General features: G+C 34.0%; 1 protein-coding gene across 1 annotated transcript; it reads right to left on the bottom strand.

Annotated features, from left to right (window-relative positions):
- Positions 1-2,074: 2,074 nt before the first annotated feature.
- Positions 2,075-27,768, bottom strand: LOC129808826 (uncharacterized). Its single transcript, XM_055858724.1, has 6 exons — positions 26,785-27,768; positions 15,123-15,495; positions 14,580-14,942; positions 13,867-14,448; positions 3,262-3,504; positions 2,075-3,182 (listed from the first exon to the last, which is right to left on the bottom strand). The coding sequence occupies exons 1-6, from the start codon at positions 27,096-27,098 to the stop codon at positions 2,631-2,633; spliced, it is 2,427 nt and encodes an 808-aa protein (XP_055714699.1). The 5' UTR covers positions 27,099-27,768; the 3' UTR covers positions 2,075-2,630.

The following is a 27,768-nucleotide window of genomic DNA, read 5'->3' as shown; positions in this document are numbered from 1 at the left end:
TATTTGGGTGCGGATATAGTTTTGCATAGCACTTTAGCCCATTAAAAGCATAATTTTTCGAAAAATAAAGCATACATTACAGAGACCGAAAGTGTGCTATTTATCTTGTCGCCACTGTAATTGGGTGGATGGTCATAGGAAAGGATAAGGAAGAGGGAGTAGAGAGAGTAGGAAGTGGGTCAGAAATAAAAAAAATTTAAAAATAGATCTTGCTCAAAATATTTCGACTCTCGCTAAAAGAGAAGGTTACACTCTACCCCGGCATTATGCACTTCGCGATTATGCACCTGATGGAATTATGCACATGCAATTATGCAAGTTTGCCTATCATTGGGAGTCATTATGAAATAATTTTTGAAATACGCCTGAATGTACAGTGGCGACAATATAAATAGCACAGTTTCGGACCATGTAATATATGCTTTGTTTTTCGAAAAATTATGCCATTAAATGATGAGAGTAATAATAATAAATGAACTTGTATATAAAAACATTTTGAATATGAAGAAAAAACCTGAAAGTTCCATCAAGAAATTTAGTACAATCAAAAAATAACTGAAATGGCACATATTAAGGGGACAATATAAATAGCACACCCAATAAGAAGTGATAGTTTTCGGCTTCAACTGCAATTAACAACTTACGAATTCTATTTGAAAAATAAATTTGGATTGATTAGTACTTAGTTAAGTAACTTTTGGGGAAAATAAGAGCTTGACAACGAAGGATCTTTAAAGAAATCAGGATTTGACAGTATTCTAATGTGATTGTATTTAATGTATTGTAGATATTTACTTAAAACTGTCTCAAATTAGTCACATTCGAAAGATTTATCTTGTGGTCAAGCTTTTCCTTTAAATTCAACAGGATTGAAGTCCTTGGACCATCCTGCCATTCCAAAAAGTCAATTTGGTTCTAATTGAACCAGTTTTAAAAACTTTTGGCAGTGTGTTTGGGATCATTAGCTTAATTAAAACTTAAGAACCAAAAGCAAGTCCCTTTCGATTTTGAAGTACATGTTTTGTCCAAAGATATCCTTGAAGATGTCCTTGTAAACAAATTGGTTTATATTACCTGATATTCCATATACAGGCCATAAGCCACTTCGCAAAAAGTAACCCCATATTAAAAAATTACCATCGCTGAGTTTTACGTTCTTAGTTATGTATCAAGGACAAAATTCTTGACTTTTGGGACATCTAATATTTTATTATGTCATATCCCGTGATATTGAACAAGAATACATCGGTTCAACGAATATCATTTCAGAATTACAGTCCTTCTCCATATGCTCTTTAACAAAAATCAAACAACTAATACGGTTTCGTTTGAATACTAACTCTGTACGTCTGGCAATACTTCTATACCGAGTATTTTTACATAATTGGCTTTTAGTAGTGCTCACATCAGTTTATCAAATTCTGTTCAATTTGTTTCTTTATTTTCGGAACGGCGGCAAATAAATTCAGTTTTACTATAAGAACAATAGCAGAATCTTCTCTAGAAATTGTAATTCTTTCTCGAAATTTTCATGTTTTTGCGTTATTTGTAAGTTTGATTATAAAAAATTATTGAATTCATGGTTATCTTCCCTGAACAATTTAATTTGCAAAAAAAATTGTTAGTTATCCTAAACTCTTTCACGTAAATCCTATAAATCTGCGCCAAAGGCTTTATTTTCATGATTTTTTACTTCTCATAATTTTATTTTACGAAAATTTGTGGCATTACTGCCTATAAATGATCAAAAATAAATAAATATCATGAATTTTAAATTAAAAGTGAATTTCAGGTAATATTTTCAGAGAAAATGAAAGTGTTCTATTTAAATTGTCCACACGAATTATACCTAGATTCATAAAATGACAAAAACACATGGTTCTAACAGATACAAATATTAAATAATTATCATTTTTATTCATAATAGGCATTGTATTTTCTAAAAAATAAAGCATGATCAGATAGATACTGTATCATAAACATCAAAATAGGAAAATCCCTGAAGGTGTGCTATTTATCTTGTGGCCACTGTGTACTATGTCGAGACGCGGGAAATTTGAAAACGCTATGCTTCTTTTTCAAAATAAAACTTTAATTTCTTTTATTATGGTAAAATTTTTAAATATTCTAACCATTTATTGAAGAATTCTGGCCAAAAAATGCTATTTGTTAATGCATTTTTATTAAACAGTTAAAAGCCCCTGCATATGCGTAATCCCAGGATTGAGTGTAATTTGTTTTCTCTACAAATAATTCTATTTCGAGGAACGAAAAACTTAAAAGAAATATAAATAAATTAACTTACCCATTTTGAAACTTTACAAACACGGGGTAAGTGTTTTCGGTAAATATGTTCAAGAGGTACTCAAAACCCCAATTTTTTTTCACCATTGCACAGTGAAATTATCCAATAATGACCTACTTAATAATATTATCCAATCAAAATTCTACTTAATAAATTAATTATTAAGTAGTGTTAGAAACCTTCCTTTTATCATGACATTGTACTGCTTGCAATGTGTCACTGAATTTTAAAAACAAAAAAGAAATTGTATTTGCTGAACTCAATGATAGAGGGCAGCAGCAGCGGTGCAGGACAAGAGGACGCTATGAGTGAACCACTAGAACTATCAGAAGCCGCCATATCCGGTGATGTCGGGTTTGAAGGCGTGATGTCGGTAGCTGACAGTCGATTGAGCCTGTGGCGGTGGTGGATACGGCGGTGGGGGATAGGATGTTGCAGCATAAGCAGCATAATTTGGATTGAGAACCATCTGGGGTGATGGTGGTGCCTGTGGTGTTGGACCAAATCCTGGATGTTGTCCTGGATATGTATAATCGAAGTTACCCGATGTATATGCAGCATATGCTGGTGGTGGTGGTGGTGGTGGGGGAACATCTATTGAATCAGCAGCAAATGCAGCATATGATGCACCACCATATGGTGCAAAAACTGATTCATAGTCACGGTCTGAGTAGAGGCACGATGGATAGTTTGTTGATTCATCACCACGCATCGTATCTCCACCTTCAATTGTTCCATTTGTCACCTGATGGTGATGATGATGGTGATGATGATGACTACCATCAACATCACCCATTGTTGGTATTTGATCCACCAAATTCTCCAGACCAGATAAACTCTTTGTCGTGACATCTGGCACCTTGTACACATCTCTCTGCTGCAATGCAAAAAAAAATTGAACATTTATTATTAGTGTTACAAAAAAAAAGAAGAAGAAGAAGATGGGATATCGGTACCTCTCTAACTGCACGCCAGTGCTCATCGTGGGCGTAGGTGGCGTTGGTGGTGTTGGTGTAGGGAGAGTACGGACTTAATGTGAGGTCAGGTGTGTGACTGGCATCGTCGGTGGGCATTGTAGCGGGAGGTTCAAAGTCTGGCGGCGGTCCAAGAGGCGGAGATGCTGCTGGCGGAGAGTCAACAAGATGATCCGATGAGATGGCAGCACTTATCTCAGACGACAGATCAGAATGAGAAAATGTCTGAAAGATAAAATGGAAGAAAAAGAAATTATTAGAAAGAATTCTTTCAATCACATTTACGGTTAGAGCTCATAATTTTGGACAGTTTCTAAATTTGGACACTTTGAGGGCAAAGTTGGACACCATAAATAAATTGATTAAAATGATGGATTTTTATTCCAATATTTGATGAATAATGAATTCTATATAAATATTTGTTTTTTTCTGGAAGATTTTAACATTAAATCAGGGTTGTGTCTTTACATATCATCAGTTAAATCAGAGGGGCAATTCACGAAATTAACCAGTCAAAATTTTGACTGGTTACTGCATGTTTTCTGTGAAGCGAATTTCGCCGACCCTGTGAAAGGTGCGTCTCCTCGCTAAAAATGGAGGGCGTACAAGGTTTTGGGTCTTGTACCTGTTGGAATTTCTGGGTGTACCCAGATAATTTCACCCGCCAGCTCGAGACCGGCGGGTACGATTTTTTTACCAAAATCTTACGAAAAAGTTATTTATTTGCATTATTTCATTTAAGTAAAGATACCCAGACACAACAATAATAATAAAATATTGTATTTTAAAATTTTATAAAAGTTAAATACTTCATGCGTTCTGAAAAATAGATTTTGTGAAAGTTCAGTGATTAAAGGAATTACTATTTAGGGATTTTATAGGTCTCAGATTGTTTATTGTTAAATTTTACAATTTTACATCTAACATTATTTTTCACCAAGCTAAGACTTCTACAATGATATTAAAAAAAATTGTGATATTAAATTAACCTTCTCAAGACCACCACGTGTCAATAAATACACGCATCAAATATATTACATTTGCAACGTTTGAAGTACCGTTTACCACGTTTAAGTACAAAATGAATAAAATTTTTATTATCAGAATAAATACAATTTTTCTGATGCTACTCCTGACTCTCGAGATGTAATTGGTCTTTACAAACTTACAACATTTATCATAATTCTTAGAAAATATATGTGACAACATCTTTAATACCCAAATATTTTTTTAAAATTCTAATATTAAAAGTTTAAATTGTATTTAGAATTTAAAACAAACTCAAAGTTAGTTTGGAAAAATGGATTAAAATAAAAACATTTATATTTGCACTAAACCAATATTGCTATATTTATTTTATTTGATATAAAGGATATGAAGCAATATAAGTAACACCATTCAATCTTCAACAAACTACACCAAAATATAAATTAAATTGGTATTTGAATTAGAATTAGAATGCTTTTTCAAGTTCTTAAAATATTATAACGACTCCCAATTTTAAATACGCGCCATAAATTACCTGCCAATTGCGTTTTGCCTACTTTTCGGCGAATAAAGACAGACTGAAAAATGCATTAATTAGGGTTATTTCACTTTTCGCCACACCAAATGTGTCTCCGCCATATTCGCCATCCAGTCAATTTTGACTGGTTATTTCGTGAATTGCCCCTCAGCATTTGTCGTAACTTCGTTTTGACAACTTTTCAGGAAACGACATTTTCAGTTCAATATTATTTTTCTTAAAAATGAGCCCCGAATGCGATTCTTTTGAGTCAAAATAATGAAAGTGGCACTAATAAACTGTAAGTTAACTCGAGAAAATCTTCATAAAATTATTTAAAAGCTGCAATATTGAGAAATATGTTAGAAAAAACACAATAATATTTTATTGTAATTTCCATCGTTTATAAAGCCGTAACTTCTAATGTATGGAAATCTTGGAAGTTACGACAATTTTCAAAAACACATTATATCAATTTAATTACTCTAGTGATAATGAGTGCCTTTATTTCACTAAATTAGTCAATTAAACTGTGGTTCCTGTCCATAAAAGCTTTTATTTTATAAATTTTATTGAATAAATTTTGTGCGCCACGTCGCTTGTTTTGTTTTGAATTAACGACAGATGGGCAGGGATTTTTTCTCACTTTTTTCTCGCAAATATTGAACTAAAATGATTTAATCAGGGGCATGACATTTCCTATGTTTCCCATATGTTTCTAGCGAGCCGAAAAAACTTTTGAGTTTATTAGCTGTTTTCTGTCATTGTAGAATGAATTAGCAAAAAAAACTAATACAAAATAAAAGCAAATTTAATAACGAAGAGGCAACCGAAAATCCTAAATTGGCAACCTATGTAGTTTTGGAGATATCTTGTGAAATGTATACGAAAACAGGGAAAATTTTACACTAAAACCGGTCGCATTTTTTAGAGCTAATGTCACCCTCCTGGATTTAATGTTGCATTATTCGCACTGTCTTTGGATATATGGAAAAGTTTGTGAACGTTTTAATGATAAATATTAAATTTTTGCTGCAAATTACAAACTACGCAAGCGAGCTAAAAAAGTTACGGCAAATGCTGATTATTAAAAATTTTGTATGAAAGGAGAATGGTCAAATCCGGTCCCGGAATCGCCACGAACGGGACCTATGTCATTGGATAGACATTAGTATAGGTAACAACTTTTGTTCTGGGATCAATGTTCTAAACCATGGAGGAACAGTTCTAGAGCATAAAAACTATTTTTTACAATGATGAAGAATGATCAAAAGTATATGGGCGCTGGTTCATCTTCATACAAAGATTAGAGTAGACGCATTTTGAAGATATTGATATAAGGTTGAGAAAAATGCCGGGACCCAGGACGATAAATGCTGGGAGTCCTTGTAAAAAGTCCTTTATCCTTCCGAAAAATCGTTTTTTTGACTACGAATTATACAAGAACTGCTTAACTGATCTTGATGAAATTCGGTATAGGGTCACTGTATATTTTAAACTTTTTATTTATACATACCACCTTCTCCCTCCACCCTCCGTTTTGGTAGCCCTCATACAAAATGGGGCCACTTTACATTATAACTCCTTTCTAAGACGATGTAGAAAGCTGATATTCAACAACGGAACAAAACTTATGGAATACTTTTCAACCATGCATGTTAACCCGCTCCTATACCACCCCTTCTAGTAATCCTATACAAAATGAGAGCATTTTGACCTCCTTTCTGAGGAGAAGTAGTTAGTTTATAAAAGAATGAAAAGAAATAAATAACTAATAACGTTAACAATAATTTTCTAGATTTTATATGCATTTCTAGACATCTAGTCGAATTACAACTTTCTGCCTCCTCTTAGAAAGGAGTTATAAGGTAAAATAGCCTTATTTTGTATGGGAGCTACCAGAAGGGGTGATGGACGAAGAGTTTGGGCATTATGGTTAAAGAGTCTTCTTTAAGCCTTGTTCCCATGCTGTATTTCAACTTTCTATCTTTTCTCAGAAAGGAGTTATAAAGTGAAATGCTCTCATTTTGTATGAGGGCTACCAGAAAGGGGGACAGAGGAGGGAGATATTGTACATGGTTTAAAAGTATTCCCCAAGCTTTTTTCCCTTGTCGAATTTTAGCTTTCTACCTCCTCTTAGAAAGGAGTTATAAGGTAAAATGTCCCCATTTTGTATGGGGGCTATCAGAATGGAGGGTGGGGGGAGGGGGTGATATGCATGGATAAAAACTTTAAGTCATACAGTGACCCTATACCGAATTTCATCAAGATCACTTTAGCCGTTCTTGCGTAATTCGTTGTCAAAACAGCGATTTTTCGAAAGGATAAAGGCATTTTTACAAGGACTCCCAGCGTTTATCGTCCTGGGTTCCGGCAATTTTTCAATCTTATATCAGTACCTACAAAATGCGCCTACTCTCGTTTGTGGCGATTCCGGGACCAGCGCCCATATAGTTTTGACCATTCTCCTTTGTCATAACTTCCCCAAAAATGGAAGATACGACAAATTCTGATAAATTTTTATTAATTAAGGGCACTTGCGATAATTTTTGTTTAAAATAATTTGTAATGGGCCTATAAATGTTTCATTTTCTCTAGTGAGTTTAATAAACAAAATTACGCCAATTCTAAATATGTATATATACAAAATAAATAAAAGATTTAGTAAAAACTAAGGATAGTTTAGAAAGTATTCGAGTGTAACAGTAGGCGATTTTTTGAGATGGTTTAGCTATTGAAAAATATGGAGAATGAGTAAAACTAAATTACAGAATATTAAATTATCCTACTACTTTCAGAAAAAAATGAAGAATTAAAAAAATGGAAAATATGGAGACATTAAAAAATTTAAAAAGGAACTATTTTTAATTTAATAATTATTTTTATATAATATATACGATTCAAATTTTGAAATCCTATTTTTGACACAACACGAGTCAAGTAGTGTAATTCAGAAATCTTAAATAATTATAAATGGTTCATTTGCTTTTGAGCTTCAATTCGACAATATGTATATATATATATATATATATATAAATTTATTATAAACTTTTTGTATACAAAAAAAAATTTTTCTTTTAACATAAAACGATGTCTTTTTTTTAGAAGCGTGGAACTTTTCTGATTAATTTGATTTTTGCATATTTTGAGGCCAAATATATTATGATTTACATACAAAATGCCTTTTTTAAATTCTTTTACATATATTTTTCTTCTAGACGATGATGTAAACAGAGAGATTAAAAAAAAGAATGTTAATACTCTTAGTAGAATTTTAGATTAATTTTTTTAAACTATGAAGTCTAAAACCACCATTTTAAAACATTTGGCCAATTGGTAGGGAATTTCTAATTTATTTTTCATTATACGATGCCGTGTTGGAATTAACGTGAAATACATTTAAAAAAGTTTTGTTAAAATTAATGTATAGCACAAATTCAATTTTCCTAAGATAAATATTAGGTGAGATTCTTAACAATCTCACCTACTATAATCCTAACAAAATTTCATGTCCTCCGATCAAGCTCAAACTTGGCCAAAATGTGTTTCGCCACTTTCTGATCACGAATATATATGTGGCTAATTTACGTTCCCGGCCGGCCGCTCTTTGGAGCTTAATAGCTCCTAAACTAAAAAAGATATCGACTTGTGGTTTTCGGCAAAGGTTATATATCGGGTGAAAATTGCAACTTGGTGCATTGACCCCCCACCCCCCACCCATCCTTCCGCCATTTTGAATACCCACCTTTTTTGTTTTCTTAATGGCTCCGCCCCTATGGCATCGATCGGGCTCAAATTTTAAAATGTTATAGCTGGGCCACAGGGCTTTCGAATAATAACAAACTTAAGGTCCCCCGACCCCCCTGACCCGAGCTATAAGGGTCCGAAAAAAATTTCTTAAAATGGCCATAACTCCTGTTCTAATTGTCAGAATTTAAAAAGTGACGGCGTTTTGGAAAGCTCTCGTGAAATGCCACTTCCCCTTCTAACATCGCAAGTTCATAAAACCACCGCTAGGGGCGCTATTATTAAAAAGAAAATTTTTAAATCTTACAAGCTAAATAACTCAAAAATTCCATTGTGCATCGGGCTGAAATTTTAGTGTGTTGTAGCCGTTGATTATACCTATCAAACAAAAAAACCTTAAGTCGATCTAAAGCCCCTGACCCGAGCTATAAGGGGTCAAAGTTCGAACATTGACCGGCCTCTATCTCCGGTTCTAACTAACATAGCGACCTGAATTTTGGGTTTTGGTTTCGTCTTGATGAGCACTTTCAGATGGAAGTTCAAAAAGTCACCATAGGTGGCGCTGTGATAGCGTCAAAATTCATCGAAACTCAAAGTCACTTTTCTCAAAAACGGCATTTTGCAAGTTAATGAAATTTTAGTATGTTTTAATACAGTCTAGGACGTTTCCAAAATGGTGCAAATGTGCGCTGTGGTTAAAACAGAACCGGAGATATGAGGGGTCAAAGTTCACAAAATTAAAAAAATCATATCTCCGGTTCTATTTGACCGATTTTGATGAATGAGGGCTTAAACGAAAGATCTCACCAAATGCTACAACTTTCTAAAATATTTGAACTTCGTGAGACCAACACCAGGGGCGCCACAGTCGAAAAACCAATTTCAATATCACATAACCTCAATTATCTCGACGGACGGACAGAATGATGGACGTACGGACGGAGAGACGGACGGACGGACAGAAGGACAGAATGATGGACGGACAGACGGACGGATAAACGGACGAACGCGGACGGAAACGTAACTTAGCCATCCATATATTCGTGATCAAGAAGTGCTAAAACACATTTTGGCAAAGTTTGAGCCCGGTCGGAGGATATGAGATTTTGTTAGGATTATGGTAGATGAGATTGTTAAGAATCTCACTTCAGAATCTCAGATCAGCTTATAGAGGTGTGATTCCTTCGTTGCAAATTTGGATTATGGCAAACTCGAACGATATTTATACATAAATAATGCAAATTTCGTTTAAATTGTATGTAACTTCTTATCGTTATTAATAAGGAAAATTGAATGAGAAATGCATAAATGTATCTGAAAAACTTTAAAGTTGATTAACTCGGAAACTATGAAAGATAGAGGCCTCAACTTTACATTCACTGAGAACCTCTGTCAGCGACCCGAGAAAGTTGCGCCCTGTGAAAATCCGCGAGAAAATTCGCGCCTCGCGAAGATCCGCGAAAGACATCGCGGACCGTGAATTGTATATGACACCTTACAAATCTTCGGATATAGACTGACTATGTAGAGAGGGAGAGTGAGAGAAAGGGAGAGTGAGACAGTGCTATATATATGGGGAAAGCTTGTCCGTCGCCGCTTCTCCCGCTTTTTTCCTGCCTGACGCTATTAGCAAATTCTATTAAAATTGAAATCTTTAAAGTGAAATATCTCGAGAACTGTTCGACGAATGTCTTAAAGTTTTTTTTAAATTGGTCTAAATTTAAAAGAACATATGAAGCTGAACATGACGAGATGATCTCGTAGCCCCCCCCCCCACTAGACCCACTTCTCTTCAGGAAAAGGAGTAGAGAGTGTAGGAAGAGCAACGGAAGCAAGAAGCAGGATAGAAGAAGAGGAGCGAAGGCGTTTGTGACTGTCCGAATTAGTGGAATAAATAGCTGATAGTTGGTGAAGGGAGAAGAAAGCGTTTTCACTTTGGGCCAGGGTGTTCCTCTACTTTGCAAGGGTATCCCTTCACCCCACAGGAACGTAACTACTTTTATATTTTTTCTGCTTTGCCTTACATTAATCCTTTATATCTGAGGTTCTAGTGAATAGAATTTAATAAGTGTGTGTCCGTTGATAAGGTTATTAGTTGTGCTTCAATTTATTTATAATTTACAATCCAAAGTTTTACAAAAAAAACTTTGTAAAACCACTCCTTCAGGGTGTACAATTGGAGTTTCTCTAAGAATTACCAAAAAAAAAATGGTCTTAAAGCGAGGTTTTAAAAATTGTATAAAATAAACTAAACAAAATATTAAAAATTCATTGACACCAGGCGATAGGCAACACTTAGGACTACAATTTTGCTCATCTAAGACATCGCGCTCCGATCACTCTAAATGCCTCATTTGTTGGTTTTTGTCATTTTCCAAAAATATGAAATACCGATTTTAGAGCAAATTTCCTAAAGATTTCTGAAAAAATATCTTTTAAAACTTATGTGAAACATATATAAATGTATAGATTCTTCTTTAAATCAATCGGGAAATCATCAACATGATTTTCATTAGCATCACTAATCAACATTCAACCGCGAGAAGAAACCCCTAAACTCCTTTTAGAATGCTTTTTTATGATAGGTGGAAAACGCATCAGCGATCATTTCGCAAATAAATTGCAATGACTTTAGATCATACTTTCACTTAAAATTAGCCTCTACTAGAAATAGTATTAGATGGATGGATGGAAATAAATGAAAACAAAAATTGAATTACTTAAAGGAAAATTGGGAGCTTTCTAACGAGGGTTGATTGGGAATGTAAATGAAAATCATGTTGATGGCCCCCGATCGATTTAAAGAAGAATCTCCACATTTATGTACCGTCGTTGCGGGTGACTTTGCACGTTTTTTCGCTGTTTTTCAACTTCACTCTCTAAAAGTGGATAGTTAAAGTGAAGGGAGGGGGTTTTTGAGTAAAATTATTTGTATTCAGTTGTTAATGAATGGATTTTGTGCCACTAGCATTCATTTTATAAAATTTTACTATGTTGAAAAAAATCAAGAAAAAAGGCTTGCAATTGGGAAAGGATGCGAGTGACTTTGCACTTTTTAATAAATACTAAAAAATCAACAATTTCTAATAATAAACGACAATGAAGATCTTCGCATCAAAGAGTAATATGCGCGAGATCTACAAGATGATACGATCGCCATCTTGATTTGACGTTTCTGTCCGCCATTTTGAATAACTGTTAAACCCTAAAACTGGTCCGATTGGTTTGAAATTTTAGTATGTTGTAGCTGATGTAAAGACATTTTCAGAACGTATCTATGTTCCAGTCTACGTCAAGTATTTACCTAGATACAGAGGCTCAAAGTTTAAAATTTTGAAATATTCATATTTTGGCGATCTTTATTTTCTAATCCTTAATTTAAAAACCTGAACGAAATGCCTCAGTAAGCATTAAAAATGGTCGAGGCTCTTATTTTATATATTTATTTACTCTTACATAATTAAAAAATAATAAATTAAAAGTGCATTTATTTATTTTTTTAATTTTTTCAACTTTGCAAAAAAAGTTTTTCAGATCTTCAAATAATATGCTGTTATAAAGAAAAACATTACTTTTCTTTTTGTTTGTTTGTTAGGTCTCATCGCCTAACGATAGTACTGCCTTTTTGTGATGGTTTCGATAAAAGGAGCTCTCCGTAGTTCTGTATTCATGAGAATGTCAAAATTTTGAATTTAGAGCCCCAGTATCCAGACAATCGCTTGACCTAGGTCGGATGTTATATATGTTCTGAAAAGGTTTTGACATCAGCTAGAACATACTAAAATTTCAGCTCAATCGGATGAGATTTTCAAAATGGCGGACAGAAACGTCAAATCAAGATGGCGACCATACCATCTTGTAGATCTCGGTCACTTTATCTTAAATTATCAAAAAATTGGATAATTTTTAGCCAAACACTTTTATAATAAAGTTTTAGAAAGACCATTACATGCAATTTTATAACATAAATCAAGCGTTCTTAGAAAGATAATAGGGAAAAAAAATATTTTAATAAAAATAATCAACAAAATCGACGTGGATTATTCTAGCCAGATAAATTTAGAATAGATTTGGGCAATTTACTTCTCTCAATCCGATTTTGGAATTGCATCTTCAGATAACTTTTTCGCAGAGTCGTTTTTTTGACAAAATACCTATACTAGGAATTCTTTAACTATTACTGAAACTACAAGAATCCTTTTGAGGATCGTTGTACCTTACTTGGTACTTAACATATCCCTATATACTTTGACATGGTAGACCGAATCGGCCAAGACTATCAATAAGTGCTAGAATTGTTCAAAGTCTCACGAACAGCAAAGTGCAAAGTCGCCTTCCGAGTGCAAAGTCACCCGCAACGACAGTATGTTTTACACAAGTTTTAAAAGATATTTTCTCAGAAATCTTTAGGAAATTTGATCTAAAATAGGTACTTAATATTTTTGGAAAATGACAAAAACCAACAAATGAGGCATTTAGAGTGATCGGAGCGCGATGTCTTAGTTAGATGAACAAAATTGTAGTCCTAAGTGTTGCCTATCGCATGGTGTCAATGGATTTTTAATATTTTGTTTAGTTTATTTTATACAATTTTTTACAACCTCACTCAAAGACCATTTTTTGGTAATTTTTAGAGAAACTCCAATTTTACACCCTAAAGGAGTGGTTTTTTCAAAGTCTTTTGTCATTATCAAAATTGAAGTACAACTAATGAGCTTTCTAACGGACCTACACTTTTTAAGTTCTGTTCACTAGAACCTGAGATATAACGGATAATGTAAGGCAAAGCAGAAAAAATATAAAAGTATTTTAAAAAAAATGTTACGTGTTGGAGCAAAACCAAGACCAGATTCTTAATCAAGGGACTCTATCAAACGTATCATGTGAGATCTCCGTTAGCAAAAAAAGTTGTGAATTTGTTGCATAGTCTAATCACATTTTTAATATTTATTAGATCTCTTGCAACAAAACTAGGCAAGAAGAATTCTTCAAGAATAATAAAAAATCTTAAAACCATTAAAAGATTAATGCAACATCAGCCACTTTTTTTTAGGGTTACCAGATTCGAATGTAAAAACGACTTTTTCCTATGGTGGTTCTTCTGGCAAAGTGCATGCACTATTGCTGACATTGTTGACAGTTGAAGTGTTAAGAATATCAAAATTCGAAATGTCAAAACAAAAATCGCTAAAGCAACGAGCACGAGAACTTGAACTTTAGACGAAACCTTTTGATATTTTCTCAATTTTAGCCCTTTTAACGTTATCACATGGAGAATTTCCCCCTGGGATCCAACTTTACTACTTCTAACATACTACCATCTAAAAGCAACTTACATCTCTTGTCTGTGAGTTCTGGGGTGATTGGTAGGCCGTTGGGGTTTTGCAGAAACTGCCAGAATTGTTGTTGTGTTGCTGCTGTTGCATGGCCTCAAGTATAGGTGGCGGTGAACTAAATTCCATTTTGCATTCTTGATGTCCCCCACCCCCGCCCCCACCCCCACCACTATCTTTGAGTTTCTTCGGTCTTCCTCGTTTCTTCTTGGCACAACTACCACCATCAATTGATGGCGATGATCGCTTTGGATTGACCTTTGTAGTCTGCATTATTCCATCTTCTGGACGTACCTTTTTCGGTCGTCCTCGTTTCTTTTTAACCTCCTGCCCAACCCCTCCTCCTCCTCCTCCCCCACCATCGTCCTTGTCAATTAGACATCTGTCAGTTTTTGGTTCACTTTCACAGCACACTTTGTACTTGGGATCACTGAACACAAACTCCTGCTCCTCCAGATCCGCTTCTGGCGACAGGCCATTCAGATAGTCGCGGAATTTCTTCAGAGCAGCATAAAATGGCACTTTGTCAGCAGCACGTGGCAACTGGGCACACCTCGCGCTGCTCGATGGCATCACCCACATGTACTGTTTTTTTTTTTTTAATTTTTTTGTAGTTCCAAAAAAAGGAATACGAAGAATTTAAGAAAAAAATTAGTGATCAAAATGGCGAGATAGACAGAAAGACAGAAATAATGTGATTATAGTTTCTAACTAACCGTGTTAGTTCCTTCGATACAGTCAGGTTGACGGCCAAAATTGAAGTCTTTCTTGCCAGAGAACACCTCAAATATGAGCTTTCCATTGAAAACGGCTATTTTTGGTCTAAATCGCCGGAGTTTGTCTAGTAATATACGACAACCTTCTTTGATTTCCTTCCTTGTGAGATCAGCTGATCCCTTTGTAGCTCGTTGAACCATATTTGTGAATCCTATGCCAGAATTGAGCAATTTATAGTCCTCCTCAGCACTCATCTGTTCAGCCGTCAAACCAGATAGGTACAGACACTTCCAGAAGTGATTCCCCGGACCGGCATAATGATGACCCTTGTATGCCGCAAATAGGCCTGGATTTATGCCAATCTGCAATAATCAAAAACGTTCATTGTGTACATTTAATTATTTTCTCTTTTTTTTTCTTTTAAATCTCGGAATATTGTACAAAATAATAAATATAGATAGGAACGTAAATACAAAACACAACAACAACAAAAAAAAGTTAGAGAAAAAAGAAGGATGAAAATATTTACATTTCACACTCACTATAATGATATCTAGATTGCTGGTGAGATGATCAGGAAGTGTACGTTTGGATACTTCTTCCTCTGGCATCCCATTGAATCTATCGTGCTTCTTGCGTTCACGCTGGACTTTGGGTGGTGCTGTTGCTGATCCCGTTGACAGATCATCGCGTACCTTCTTCTTGCGTCCCCGTTTCTTCGGTGTACTACCAATATCGAGATTTGGTGAGAAATCCGGTGGTGCCTGGGCACCATAGAGTGATGGGAAGGACATCATGTGACTGAGATCATCGTCGATGAAGTTGTACGGGTCTTCTGAGGCTGGCTGGAGGTCACATTTGGCCGGAGCTAGGCTATTGCGTGGTGTAATGGCGTCACCGCCACTTGTCTCATACCTAACGAAAAACAAAACAGCAACAAAACAGAAGAGAGATTAAGTATCTGTCCACCAAACATCAATGATCTCTGGCAAATTCAAAATTAAATAGGGTGGATCATACCCCGAATGATACAGTAGAACTCCGCTATAGGCCATCGCTCTATAGTCCACAATTCTAGGGGGTAGCCAGTTTGAAAAAATGTGAAGTTACTTCCCATTTGGTCTCATTCTTGCAAATTTTCTAACTCATTTGAAGTAATTACATTAAAAAATTTTCTTAATGCACCGAAAAAAATGAGAACTATACCAAATAAGTCACCGATTTTTAATTTTCATTAAACTAAAATATGTAAAGCCCGTATAAATAATAGTGCTTCTTTTCTACAGTCTTAAGTTTTAATTACTTCACGTAGTTCAAAAAAATATCAATTGATTTATCACTTTGAACATTTCTTTAAAACAAGGTATTTTTCAATCAGTGTACTAACGGTCGATTTCAATTAGGTAAAATTTTGTCTTTAAGTAATAACTTTCGCTGAGTCACACTTTTCTTCTCGATTCACACAAAAAATTGCTATAATTCTGTTTTAATTTCCGGGGATACCATAAGATATACCTTCGTGGAAAGCTTATAAAAGTCAGTTTCGATTGACATATATTATACGGCTCGGAACACTTTGGGAAAAAATCCCCAAGCACTTCTATACAAAAAATTTTCACTTGCCGGACAATAATTTTATCGTTAGTTTTCTAGACTTTCTGCTGAACTTATTGCACTACACAACATTTGATCGTCGAAATTGTTCTTTCATTAAAACTAAGTTTTCACAATCTTTGGTTTTAAAATTAATAATTTATATAAAATAAAACACTTTTCCAATACCTTACACAGAGTGAAACGGTCGATATGTCTTCCAGAGTCTTTGTCTCTCTTTCAGCAGTACCTCCACTCTCTTTTATGAAAGTCCATATAGAAAAAACAGGTGGCTACCCTCCTGCCACAATTTATCGACCGTTGATTTCAAAAGACTGAATTTAAGTGAGGTTATGTTTTTTAGTACGCGACATGCAATATTGTCATAAATATTTTAATATTTTTGGCAAACTTAATTGAATAGTTGTGATAATTGTGATCGATAATAAAGAGAGCGAGAACAAGTACTACAATCGCAAAGAAAGTGGAAGCCGTCGAGCAATTTCAATACTAAAAGTCGTTGATAATTTTAAAAAATGACATGGACTATAGTGCGACCCAAGTGTCAAATCTGGAACCAAATATGGACTATAGCGAGACTCTACTGTACCACTAACCCATTTGAATAGTGATTCCAAATAACCGGGTTTTTAGGATAGACGGTTAATCGGTTTTGGAAGGGTCTAAAATCGGTTAACCGGTCTAAAACCGGTTCCAAATTTTGAATTAGATTATGAAATTTTGGGCAATTTTTCAGAACTTGAACTTTGATGTAATATTTAACACATAAATATATTCTTTTTATCAGTTAGTTTAGAACTTATTTATTTTATTGCTTTATTTTATATTTAAAATAATTCAGAATATTTGATAATTAAGGAAAATTACTGGGAATTTTTCCATTAATATTGTACCTTGTAAAAGCTAATGCAATGTAGATTTCTCCAAAAATAACTATTTATTCATACAATTTTTTTTTTAGAATAAATTGGTTATAAACGCTGTCATTTTTGACAATCTTCAATGAAGAAATACTCAAAAACTTTATTCTAGATCTTGCAAATTAAAAAAAAAAGATTTATTTAAAATGTTTTAACAAACAAACTGAAAGAGTTTTCCTCTTTATTTTTAAGATCCTATTACTAGGTAAATCTTGTTAAACTTAATTTTAGAAAATTTGAATCGTTGTAGAAAAATATAATATTCGCAAAAATATGAAAAAGAATATTGAAAAGATACATAGTACCCAGGTTTTTCGCTATCTATAGTGGCGGTCATAATAATAGAATCAGCTCCGCAAGGACCACTATTTTACCATGAGGATTTTTGTTTATTCCAATTCGTTGAAATATTTTTGACATAGAAATGTTCAAATAATTACTTTACGTCAAATAAGTGTTGTTTTGGCCGCTCGAAGTCTCTATTTTTCACAGAATACATTAATAGTGAAATTTGAAATTTCAAATTTTTATTTAAAAGGGACAGATAATCCTAACCGGCTTATTGTAGGTGAAATTCTTAATGTGAGCTAACTCGTAATCTACGCAAATTCGATTTAGAGCTGAAGTTGGGAGACGCCATTCAGTTATCTTGAATCAAATTCGTAAAATTATACAAATTTTGTATTTAAACTAAAATATCAAGGATTTGGATGAACTGGCACAAAAGTAATATATGGGTGAAATGTAGACCAGAATGTACTCTAAAATTTTCCTATAGAACATGATCTCATCGATTACTCAGAAGCCAAGATAAGCGAGGTTTTTTGTTTCTGAACTCGTTTTCTTGCCCAGAACGCCCCAAGTGTTCATTTAGTGAACTTCAACCTTATCAAAGAATTGTTGTATTTTGTGAGACTTTCCATTTAAAACCCTATTTTAAGTGGCTTGGTGGAGTAGAGGCAGTCAAATTGGCATTTGAGTGATTTCAAAGCGTTATTATGGGAAAAATCAATTTTTTCACACTTAAACGGCAAAATCGGAGTGATAGCGTAGTCTGAGCGGAAAATGATGTATGGACGACACGTAGATATAAATGTCCTCTACAATTATGTCAAAGTAATCATCAAAATCGGTTTAGTGGCAGTAGAGATAATTGAGGTTATGTGATATTGAAATTGATTTTTCGCTGTGGCGCCCCTGGTGTTGGTCCCACGAAGTTTAAATGTGCTAGAAAGTTGTAGCATTTGGTGAGATCTTTCGTCTAAGCTCTCATTCATCAAAATCGGTTAAATGGAACCAGAGATATGATTTTTTGAATTTCTTGAACTTTGACCCCTCATATCTCCGGTTCTATTGAAACCACAACGCACTTACGCAACTTTTTGGAAACGTCCTTGACTGGACTATAACACTCTAAAATTTCATTAACTTGCACAAAGAAATTTTTGAGAAAAATGAGTTTGAATTTCGATGAATTTTGACGCTATCGCAGCGCCACCTGTGGTGACTTTTTGAACTTCCATCTGAAAGTGCTCATCGATACGAAACCAGAAAGGTAAAATTTAGGTCGATATTTTAACTAGAACCGGAGATAGAGGCCAATCAATATTCGAACTTTGACCCATTATAGCTCGGGTCAGGGGTTATCAATCGTCTTAAGTATTTTTTTGTTTGGTAGGTATAATCAATGGCTACAACATACTAAAATTTCAGCCCGATGTATAAAGGAATTTCTGAGTTATTTAACTTAGAAAATTGAAAAATTTTCTTTTTAAAAAATAGCGCCCCTAGTGGTGGTTTTATGAACTTGTGATGTTAGAAGGGGTAGTGGCATTTCATGAGAGCTTTCCAAAACGCCCTCACTTTTTAAATTCTGACAATTAGAACCGGAGTTATGGCTATTTTAAGAATTGTTTTTTGGACCCTTATTGCTCGGGTCAGGGGGGTCGGGGGACCTTAGGTGATGGAAAGCCCTAAGGCCCAGCTATAACATACTAAAATTTGAGCCCAATCGATGCCATAGGGGCGGAGCCATTGAGAAAACAAGAAATGGGGGTATTCAAAATGGCGGAAGGTGGGGCGGGGGGTGGGGAGTCAATGCACCAAGTTGCAATTTTCATACGATATATAACCTTTGCCAAAAACCGCAAGTCGATATCTCTTTTAGTTCAGGAGCTATTAAGCTCCAAAGAGCGGCCGGCCGGGAACGTAAATTAGCCCCCCATATATTCCTGATCAGGAAGTGCTGAAACACATTTTGGCCAAGTTTGAGCGCGATCGGAGGACATGAAATTTTGTTAGGATTATAGTAGGTGAGATTGTTAAGAATCTCACCTAATATTGAATATCTAACAAAAATAATTTTAAGAAAGTAACATTTTGTATCGCAATTTGATCAACTTCATTGAAAATCAACTGCAATAATGCCCAAACCGTGTAAACAGACGGAATTCCCACGGGAATTCCCACGGGCAAGTGGTAAATTTGCTATACAAGCGCCCTCTGCAAAAGTGCAAGTATCTGCCCGAACGCGTCCAGATATTTTGAATTTCAAATAGTGATTTTCCGTTGGAGAGAGAAGTATTCAATTTTGTGAAATCGTTTTTCATCTCCAAACCATCGGGAATCATTGAATTATTCACCAAGGATGTTTTTTCAAGGATGTATATCCCTATACTATACTTTCGGACAAAATATTAAGCAAGAATGTCAGAAAATGCGATCGGTATAGAAAATATCTCGTCAAAAACAAGCAACATTCAAAATTGCAGTCCAGAAGCTGTAATTGAAACTAGAATCACAATTATTTTTAATAAGGAATCATAAGATATCCTAAATTATATTTCTCTACTTTATATATCGATCATTTCATTCATAATATTGCGAAATTCTATTAAAAATTTGATTTTATACTCCAGGAACTTATTATTCTTCTCAAATTTTATTTATAATGAGATAATATATTGAATATCACACGAAAATAATTTAAAAAAAATAATATTTCGTATCACAATTTGATCACTTTCATTGAAAATCAACTGCAATAATGTCCAAAATGGAAAAAAAACTACCTCCCTCGAGATAGCTTTTTGCTTCCGGAAAATTCCGAAAATTTTATTTGGGGTGTTTTTGAGCAAGTAATATATGAAAAAACTTGTAAGATCTACTATAGTGATTAAAAAATTAATTTTAAAAGAAAATTTGAAAACGAATAAAGATATTAAAATAAATTTTGGAAAGTGTAGAAATATTTGTAGCGTTTTTGGATTGAATAAAATATTCATCATAACGTTTCAGAGGAGCTTTAAATGATTGGAAAATAAGATTCAGAGCATTTCTTTTTCAAGAAGTCCCATTATTTAAAAAAATGTAAAGAACATAATAATTTAAATAATGTGGTGAATAGTATTAGTGGGGAGTTTATTGTAACTCCAGAGTGGCAGTAATGTTTCCGGTCACTTGAATTCTGGCATCCAAGCGATAAAGTGAATAAAAGTGCGTGCAAATATAGTCTTAAGTGATCTTACAATATCAGTGTTTTATTTGGATCATCAATATCCAAACACGACATATAAATTAAGTAATACAAAGAATAGTGAGACCTGTCGAAGTTTAGTGATTAAAGGTATAACCAGAACCGTATAAACTATTTATTAACTTATTATTTTAAAGACTTTGTCACAATAATAATTGAGTATAAAAGACAACACGTAAGTCATGAAATAAAATATTAGATGAGATCATATATTCTGTCAGTAGAAGAGGTAAAAAGTTTGGAGTGGTATATCTCAGCTCCTGATGAACATAATTGGATGAGTGAACTATTGTTGGAAAGCTTGGTTCATTAGCTTTCAGAATCTGGTATATGTAATTGGCTATGGGTAAATCATGGTCATCCAGAACCATTTATGTCGAAGAAGACACTTTTTGCAGCGTCATTTTTGACCATCTACTGCTGGGACCAGGAGTGACCCACTTTTCTCGCACATGGACTGTTTGTTAGAGGAACTCAAAGGGTATAATTTGTGGAAGAAACTTTTTTCTTGGACATCTTACTTTTTTTTATTTATCCACTTTTGCAAGAATTTTAACATTTTATACGCATAGAAAAAAATGACAGAAATCCTTCTATCTCATTTTCTGGACAAACTAATGAAGATATCGACTTGGAATGTTCTAAGTACTCCCCCATAAGTTGATCCAAGGAATCCAAATATCATATCAATTTCATCCCCACGTCTATCCTTCCCCTCCAGAAACCACTCTTTTAGGATTTTTGTAATTTTTTCCTTGCGTGTAAAATGTTAAAATTCTTGCAAAAGTCGATGAATAAAAAAAAGTAAGACGTCCAAAAAAAAAGTTTCTTCCACAAATTATACCCTTTGAGTTCCTCTAACGAACAGTCCAAGTGCGAGAATTGTGGGTCACTCCTGGTCCCAGCAGTAGATGGTCAAAAATGACGCTGCAAAAAGTGTCTTCTTCGACATAAATGGTTCTGGATGACCATGATTTACCCATAGCCAATTACATATACCAGATTCTAAAAGCTAATGAGCCAAGCTTTCCAACAATAGTTCACTCATCCAATTATGTTCATCAGGAGCTGAGATATACCACTCCAAACTTTTTACCTCTTCTACTGACAGAATATATGATCTCATCTAATATTTGAAGCAGAAAATTTTAAATACGCATGAGTTTCACATTAAGTTAATTAACCTCCATATTTTCTAAAGACTCTTATTAATTGAAACAAAAATATAAACTACAATTAATCAATAGGTCCTATCAGCCAAGATATCCAAGACCAGTCGTTGATTTATCCACTTTAATTGGGGGTTTTTGACGAGATATTTTCGCAATAACTAACGTTTGCAATAATTTAGATATTTTAAAAGATTTTCCATGAAATGTTTTAATAGATAATATTACTAATATCCTTGTGGTATAACAGAGCCACTTTAATAAAATAGAGTACGTGAAATATCTTCCAAATATACATTCCGTTATTTATATTCGGAAAAACACATTTTGAAATTCAAATCTTCGGAGCATTTTTGTGTTGCACTTAAAGTCCACCAGAGGCGCATAGAGCAGATGGTAAAAATTTGACAGTTTAATATGGGAATTTCCATCCGGAATTCCCGTCCGGAATGAAAAATATTTCGTGAAAATTCCCGTGGGAATTCCGTCTGTTCACACGGTTACAGTTTTTTTTTTTTAACTAATGAGACTTATTGAAAAAAATGTTTTGAATCTTGTTTTCGAATCATTTAAACCTTCTCTGAAACGTTATGATGAATATTTAATTCAATCCGGAAACACTAAAAAAATTTTCCACATTTTCCACAATTTATTATATTAGGGTGGAATCACCACTTCTCGCCAGTGCCCCACTTCTCGCCACGTATATTTAAATCGCTATTTTTCACGATTTCTGAAATACATGAACCGCAAAGTTACTTGTATTTGTATTGCTGCTACCATAGAGTCGAAAAACACTATTTTTTTGTTTGAATTTAAATGTTTGGGCATTTTTTAGAGGAATATTTTAAGCAAGTGCATCGAATCGAATATTTCTTAGCAAATATAGTAAGTGTCATAAAACTTTTATCAAACAAAATTTCCGATTTTGAATCAATAATTTGTCTATTGAACATTTAATTTCATTCGGCGAATACATAAAATTTGTATTTAGTTAGTTAATATTTAATTTTATATATTTTTTATGTAAAAATGAGCCATGGCGAAAAGTGGTAATATTCTAAAATTGATTCACCACCTGTCGCCATAGATTTTCAATTGGCGATGGGTGGCGAGAAGTGGTTACAAAACTGGCGAAAAGTGGTAAAAAGTGGCAACGAAGTGGTTATTTTTGCATTATTAATAAAAATCAGTTTTTAGGTACTCCAGCATTAAATTGTAGGACCTTTGTTTTTGCGAATATAGAGCCAATATATCTAAGTAGCTTTGTATCAAATTTGAGTTATCTAATAATAAGGGGTCAAAAGTCATAATACAATTAATTTCACTTTTTCCTAAACGTGGCGATAAGTGGTTACTCCACCCTATCTTTATTCATTTTCAAATTTGCTTTTAAAATGATTTTTTACATTACTATAGTAGATCTTGCAAGTTTTTTTAATATATTATTGGCTCAAAAAGACTCCAAACAAAATTTTCGGAATTCTCCGGAAGCAAAAAGCTATCCCGAAGGAGATAGCTTTTTGCCATTTTGGACATTATTGCAGTTGATTTTCAATTAAGTTGATCAAATTGTAATATAAAATGTTACATTTTTAAAATTATTTTTGTTAGATATTCAATATTTAATATTTCATCTCAATATTATTTAAATTTTAGAAGAATACCTCAAAATAAGTCCCTGGAGTGCATAAAATAAATTTTTTAATAGAATTTCGCAATATTATACAGGAATTGTATGTATATAAAAGATAAAAATGGATATATGAAGCAGAAACATATAAGTTGGCGTATCTTATGATAGTTTCTATAAAATAATTGTGATTCTAGTTTCAATTACGGCTTCTAGACTACAATTTTGAATGTAGCTTGTTTTCAACAAGCAATCTTGCTGAATACTTTGTCTCAAAGTATAGTAGCTAGGATAGATATCCTGCAAAAAACAGCTTCGACGAATAATTCAGTGATTCCCGATGGTTTAGAAATGAAAAACCATTTCACAAAATTGAACATTTCACCCTCCAACGGAAAATCATCATTTGAAATTCAAAATATTTGGACGCGTTCGGGCAGTTTCTTACACTTTTGCAGAGGGCGCTAGTATAGCAAATTTACTACTTGCTCGTGGGAGTTCCCGTCGGAATTCCGTCTGTTTACACGGTTACCGTGTAAACAGACGGAATTTCCACGGGAATTCCCACGAGCAAATGGTAAATTTGCTATACAAGCGCCCTCTGCAAAAGTGCACGAAACTGTCCGAATGTCTTGAAATATTTTGAATTTCAAATGGAAATTTTCCGTTGGAGGGTGAAATATTCAATTTTCTAAAATGGAAAAAAGCTATCTCGCTCGAGATAGCTTTTTGCTTCCGGAGAATTCCGAAACTTTAATTTGGAGTGTTTTTAAGCAAATAATATATGAAAAAACATGTAAAATCTCCTGTAGTGATCAAAACATTGATTTTAAAAGCAAATTTGAAATCGAATAATAATACTATAATAATTTTGAAAGGATTAGTGTTTCTGGATTAAATTAAATATTCATCAATAACATTTCAGAAGAGGTTTAAATGATTGGAAAGGCAGATTCAAAATTTATCTTTTTCAATAAATCCCATTATTAAAAAATGTAAAGAATATAATAATGTAGATAAGGAAATACAAAGAATAGTAAGAACTATCGAAGTTCACTGATGAAAATTATAGTCAGAAACCATATAAACTGCCTTTTCGGATATAAAATATTACTTCAATATTTTTTATTGTTTACTTTTTTTTGGAAATAAAATTTGAAAATATTTTACAGTCTTCTTGTTTTTTAAAACAATTTGTATTCAATTATTATACAATTAACTATTTTTGTAAACGTCTCTGTTCCGAATGAATTGACTGCTTGGTCACCCAGGGACACTTTATAAATTTTCTTCTAACACTTTATAACATTTTAAATTATCAGCACTACAATTAAACGAAAATTAATCAATAGGTCCTATCAGCAAAGATATCCAAAGCCTGTCGTTGATTTTTCCACTTTAATTGGGGGTTTTTGACAAGATATTTACGCTATAACAACGTTTCTAATCATTTCTCGAGATATTTTAAAAGATTTTCCATGAAATGTATTAATAGATAATATTACTAATATCCTTGTGGTAGAATAAAGCCACTTTAATAAAATAAAGTACGTAAAATATCTTCTAAATACACATTCCGTTATTTATATTCGGAAAAAACAAAATTTGAAATTCAAATCTTCGGAGCATTTTTGTGTTGCGCTTGAAGTCCACCAGAGGCGCATAGAGCGGATGGTAAAAATTTGACAGTTCAATATGGGAATTTCCATCCGGAATTCCCATCCGGAATGGAAAATCTCATGGGAATTCCCGTGGGAATTCCGTCTGTTTACACGGTTACTGATATGATCGCTTTTATTCAACTTCATTGCTCTCTCCTATATCCTTCTTCTTCTTCTTCTATTTTATGTAAGATTGTTGAACAAGATCTCCGATATCCGTCACTTCGATTTCTGGCTGGCAGCAGCCAAACAATCACGGTTGATGAATGCAAAACATTTTTTTTTACCAGCGCAAAATAGAAAAAACCGTTGACCAGATGCAAAAACAAAAAATGCAATTTTGTCCCTCCGTAAGCCGGATGTCGAAGAGAGCTGTGTATTTCGTTTAAAATTAGGTTAAAATGAAAGGTTTCACAAAATTCAACAATTCTCTGACATAATCAAAGTCCGTCATATGGACACTAGGGGCGATAGAGTCAAAAAATGAATTCAAAAACAAATAACCTTATTTATCGCGGCTCCTGAGCCAATTATCTATGATTATATTATATTGTTATTCCGATTGAAATGTCAGTATTATCTAAAATTGTTTTTATTATGTTTATGTATATCTGATCAGTGGCTGTTGGAAACGCGAGCGCCAACTCACGGAAATATTTGAAGGTTTATTATGTAAGCCCTTCCGGTACATTTGTCAGTCTTTTTGTTAAAAGCGTTGTGTGACGTGCAGTTGTGTAATTCTTTTGAGAAAGGAATTTGCGTAAGTAAGGATATTTTCTCATGTCAAAACCTATGTAATTTAGGAGTATTTATTGTATAGGTTTGGCTGAACTCCTTGGGAGACGATCAAGCTAGGTCCTGAGTCAGGATAAAGAGTTTTATAACTTGGTAGGTTGAAAGAGAAAAATTAGAGAAATTCAATATGGCGATAGTATGAAAATTATTAAATTACAGGTTGTAAACTCGTGAAATAGCTTGATGTTGATGGAAACAAACGGAGGCTGTTTGTGTTAAAGTAAGAATTGAATTATCTTGTTTAAGGAAGTGAATTGAAATGTAGGTTATATTTTAGGAACCATCAACACACATTAACATATTTGTATAATTAGCCAATCAGTCACCGCCAAATTAATCAAGTCCTTGCAGTCCGCCACGCCTGATTCAGTTGATAAAAATAAATACAGTCCACTAACTCTTGATTTTGTTTGACCCAGGGGACTTGGTCCCCAACAGTGATATATACGATCAGTGATTCAGTTTTCTACCGTTTTCTCCGATGAGATCGTTTGTGAAGTCGGCGGCAGACGCAAATTAGAGATTGGAAAAATAAATATTATTATTAATATGCATTTTAAAAAGGCGGAATTTAATGCGCAAAAGTGGCATCACATGGAGATTTTTGCATAGTCACAAACAATGTTTTCTTTAGGTTCTTTTGCAATAAATTCTAGGGAAATCACCTAGATATATTGAAAGACATAGCTTCAAGGTATATTCAACCGAAATTTCATTCTTTTTGGTTGACAACTGTGAAAGTTATTAGCAAATACTTTGCACCTTATCTCAATTCCTAAATAACTTATTAGGTTAGGATCCTTAGGACATTAAGATTAAAAAAAATATCTTGGTGTAAAGATGAGACTTTTGACATAATGTGTATTTTGGTTATTACCCATCATCTGGCATCTCGTGCTTGATTGTTGTGGGCGACAGCGACAAGGGACAATTTTGGGCGAAAGGACTGGATTTGGCATGATGATATTCCAATGTCATTTTGTAGGCGGTACTGTCCTGAGGGGGCAGCACCTGATGGTGAGCACCCAAAGCATCTAGGCAAGTGTACGGTGGCGCCTCCGTGCCTGACGGTGGTTTGGGAGGATGACTAGGTGGTGGCACGAAAGAATGCGGCGCTGTGGGTGACTCAATCATCCCAGTGGCGCCTAAAAGTGTTGCAGCACTCTCACGAAATAACGTTGCCACTTGCATGATCTCCCAAATTCAATCATACACCGCACACACACGAAATAACAAATATAACAATAATAATAGTAGTAATTATTTAAAAAAATAATAATAATAATAATAGATTCAAAATATCTCTCTGCCTCACGCGAGAGACTTCTCTTTCTATTTGCTGTCACTGGACATTTTTTTTAAAATATTATTTTGATGTGTGTTTGTTTGCCAAAAAGCGCCCCCTCCTTAAGAAAAAACTTCTTTTTTATTTTTTTTGATTGTGTGTGTCTAATATGGCAACACCAAAATGGCGCTACAATATATCACGCACACGCCCGCAATTTTATTATTGCACTAAAACACCACACATAATACACGCACACTTTTCCTTTCGGTAGTAAAGTCTCTTCTTCCCCGGGACTAATATTAACACACACGGGGGAAAAAGATGAGAGAAAAAAAAACAGAAATATCTACTTTAAAAATGGTTTGATATGAAAAATTTGCAGATTTCTTCCTTTTGGATTGACCCAAAAAGCAACAATATCGTCTGTTTTAGCACCACACAATTGCGGTTAGTTTTTTTTTATGCTATGGGGGTACTTCTTTGAAAACTTTTGCTCTCTCTTACTACACTTCACACATATCACCCATATTTCGCTCCCGTGTGTGACGTCAGAACAACCTGGGACAATTTTTG

This window comes from Phlebotomus papatasi, chromosome 5 (assembly GCF_024763615.1).
Source record: "Phlebotomus papatasi isolate M1 chromosome 5, Ppap_2.1, whole genome shotgun sequence".
In the NCBI taxonomy this organism is placed as follows: Eukaryota; Metazoa; Arthropoda; class Insecta; order Diptera; family Psychodidae; genus Phlebotomus; species Phlebotomus papatasi.
This window is presented reverse-complemented; position numbering and strand designations above follow the sequence as displayed.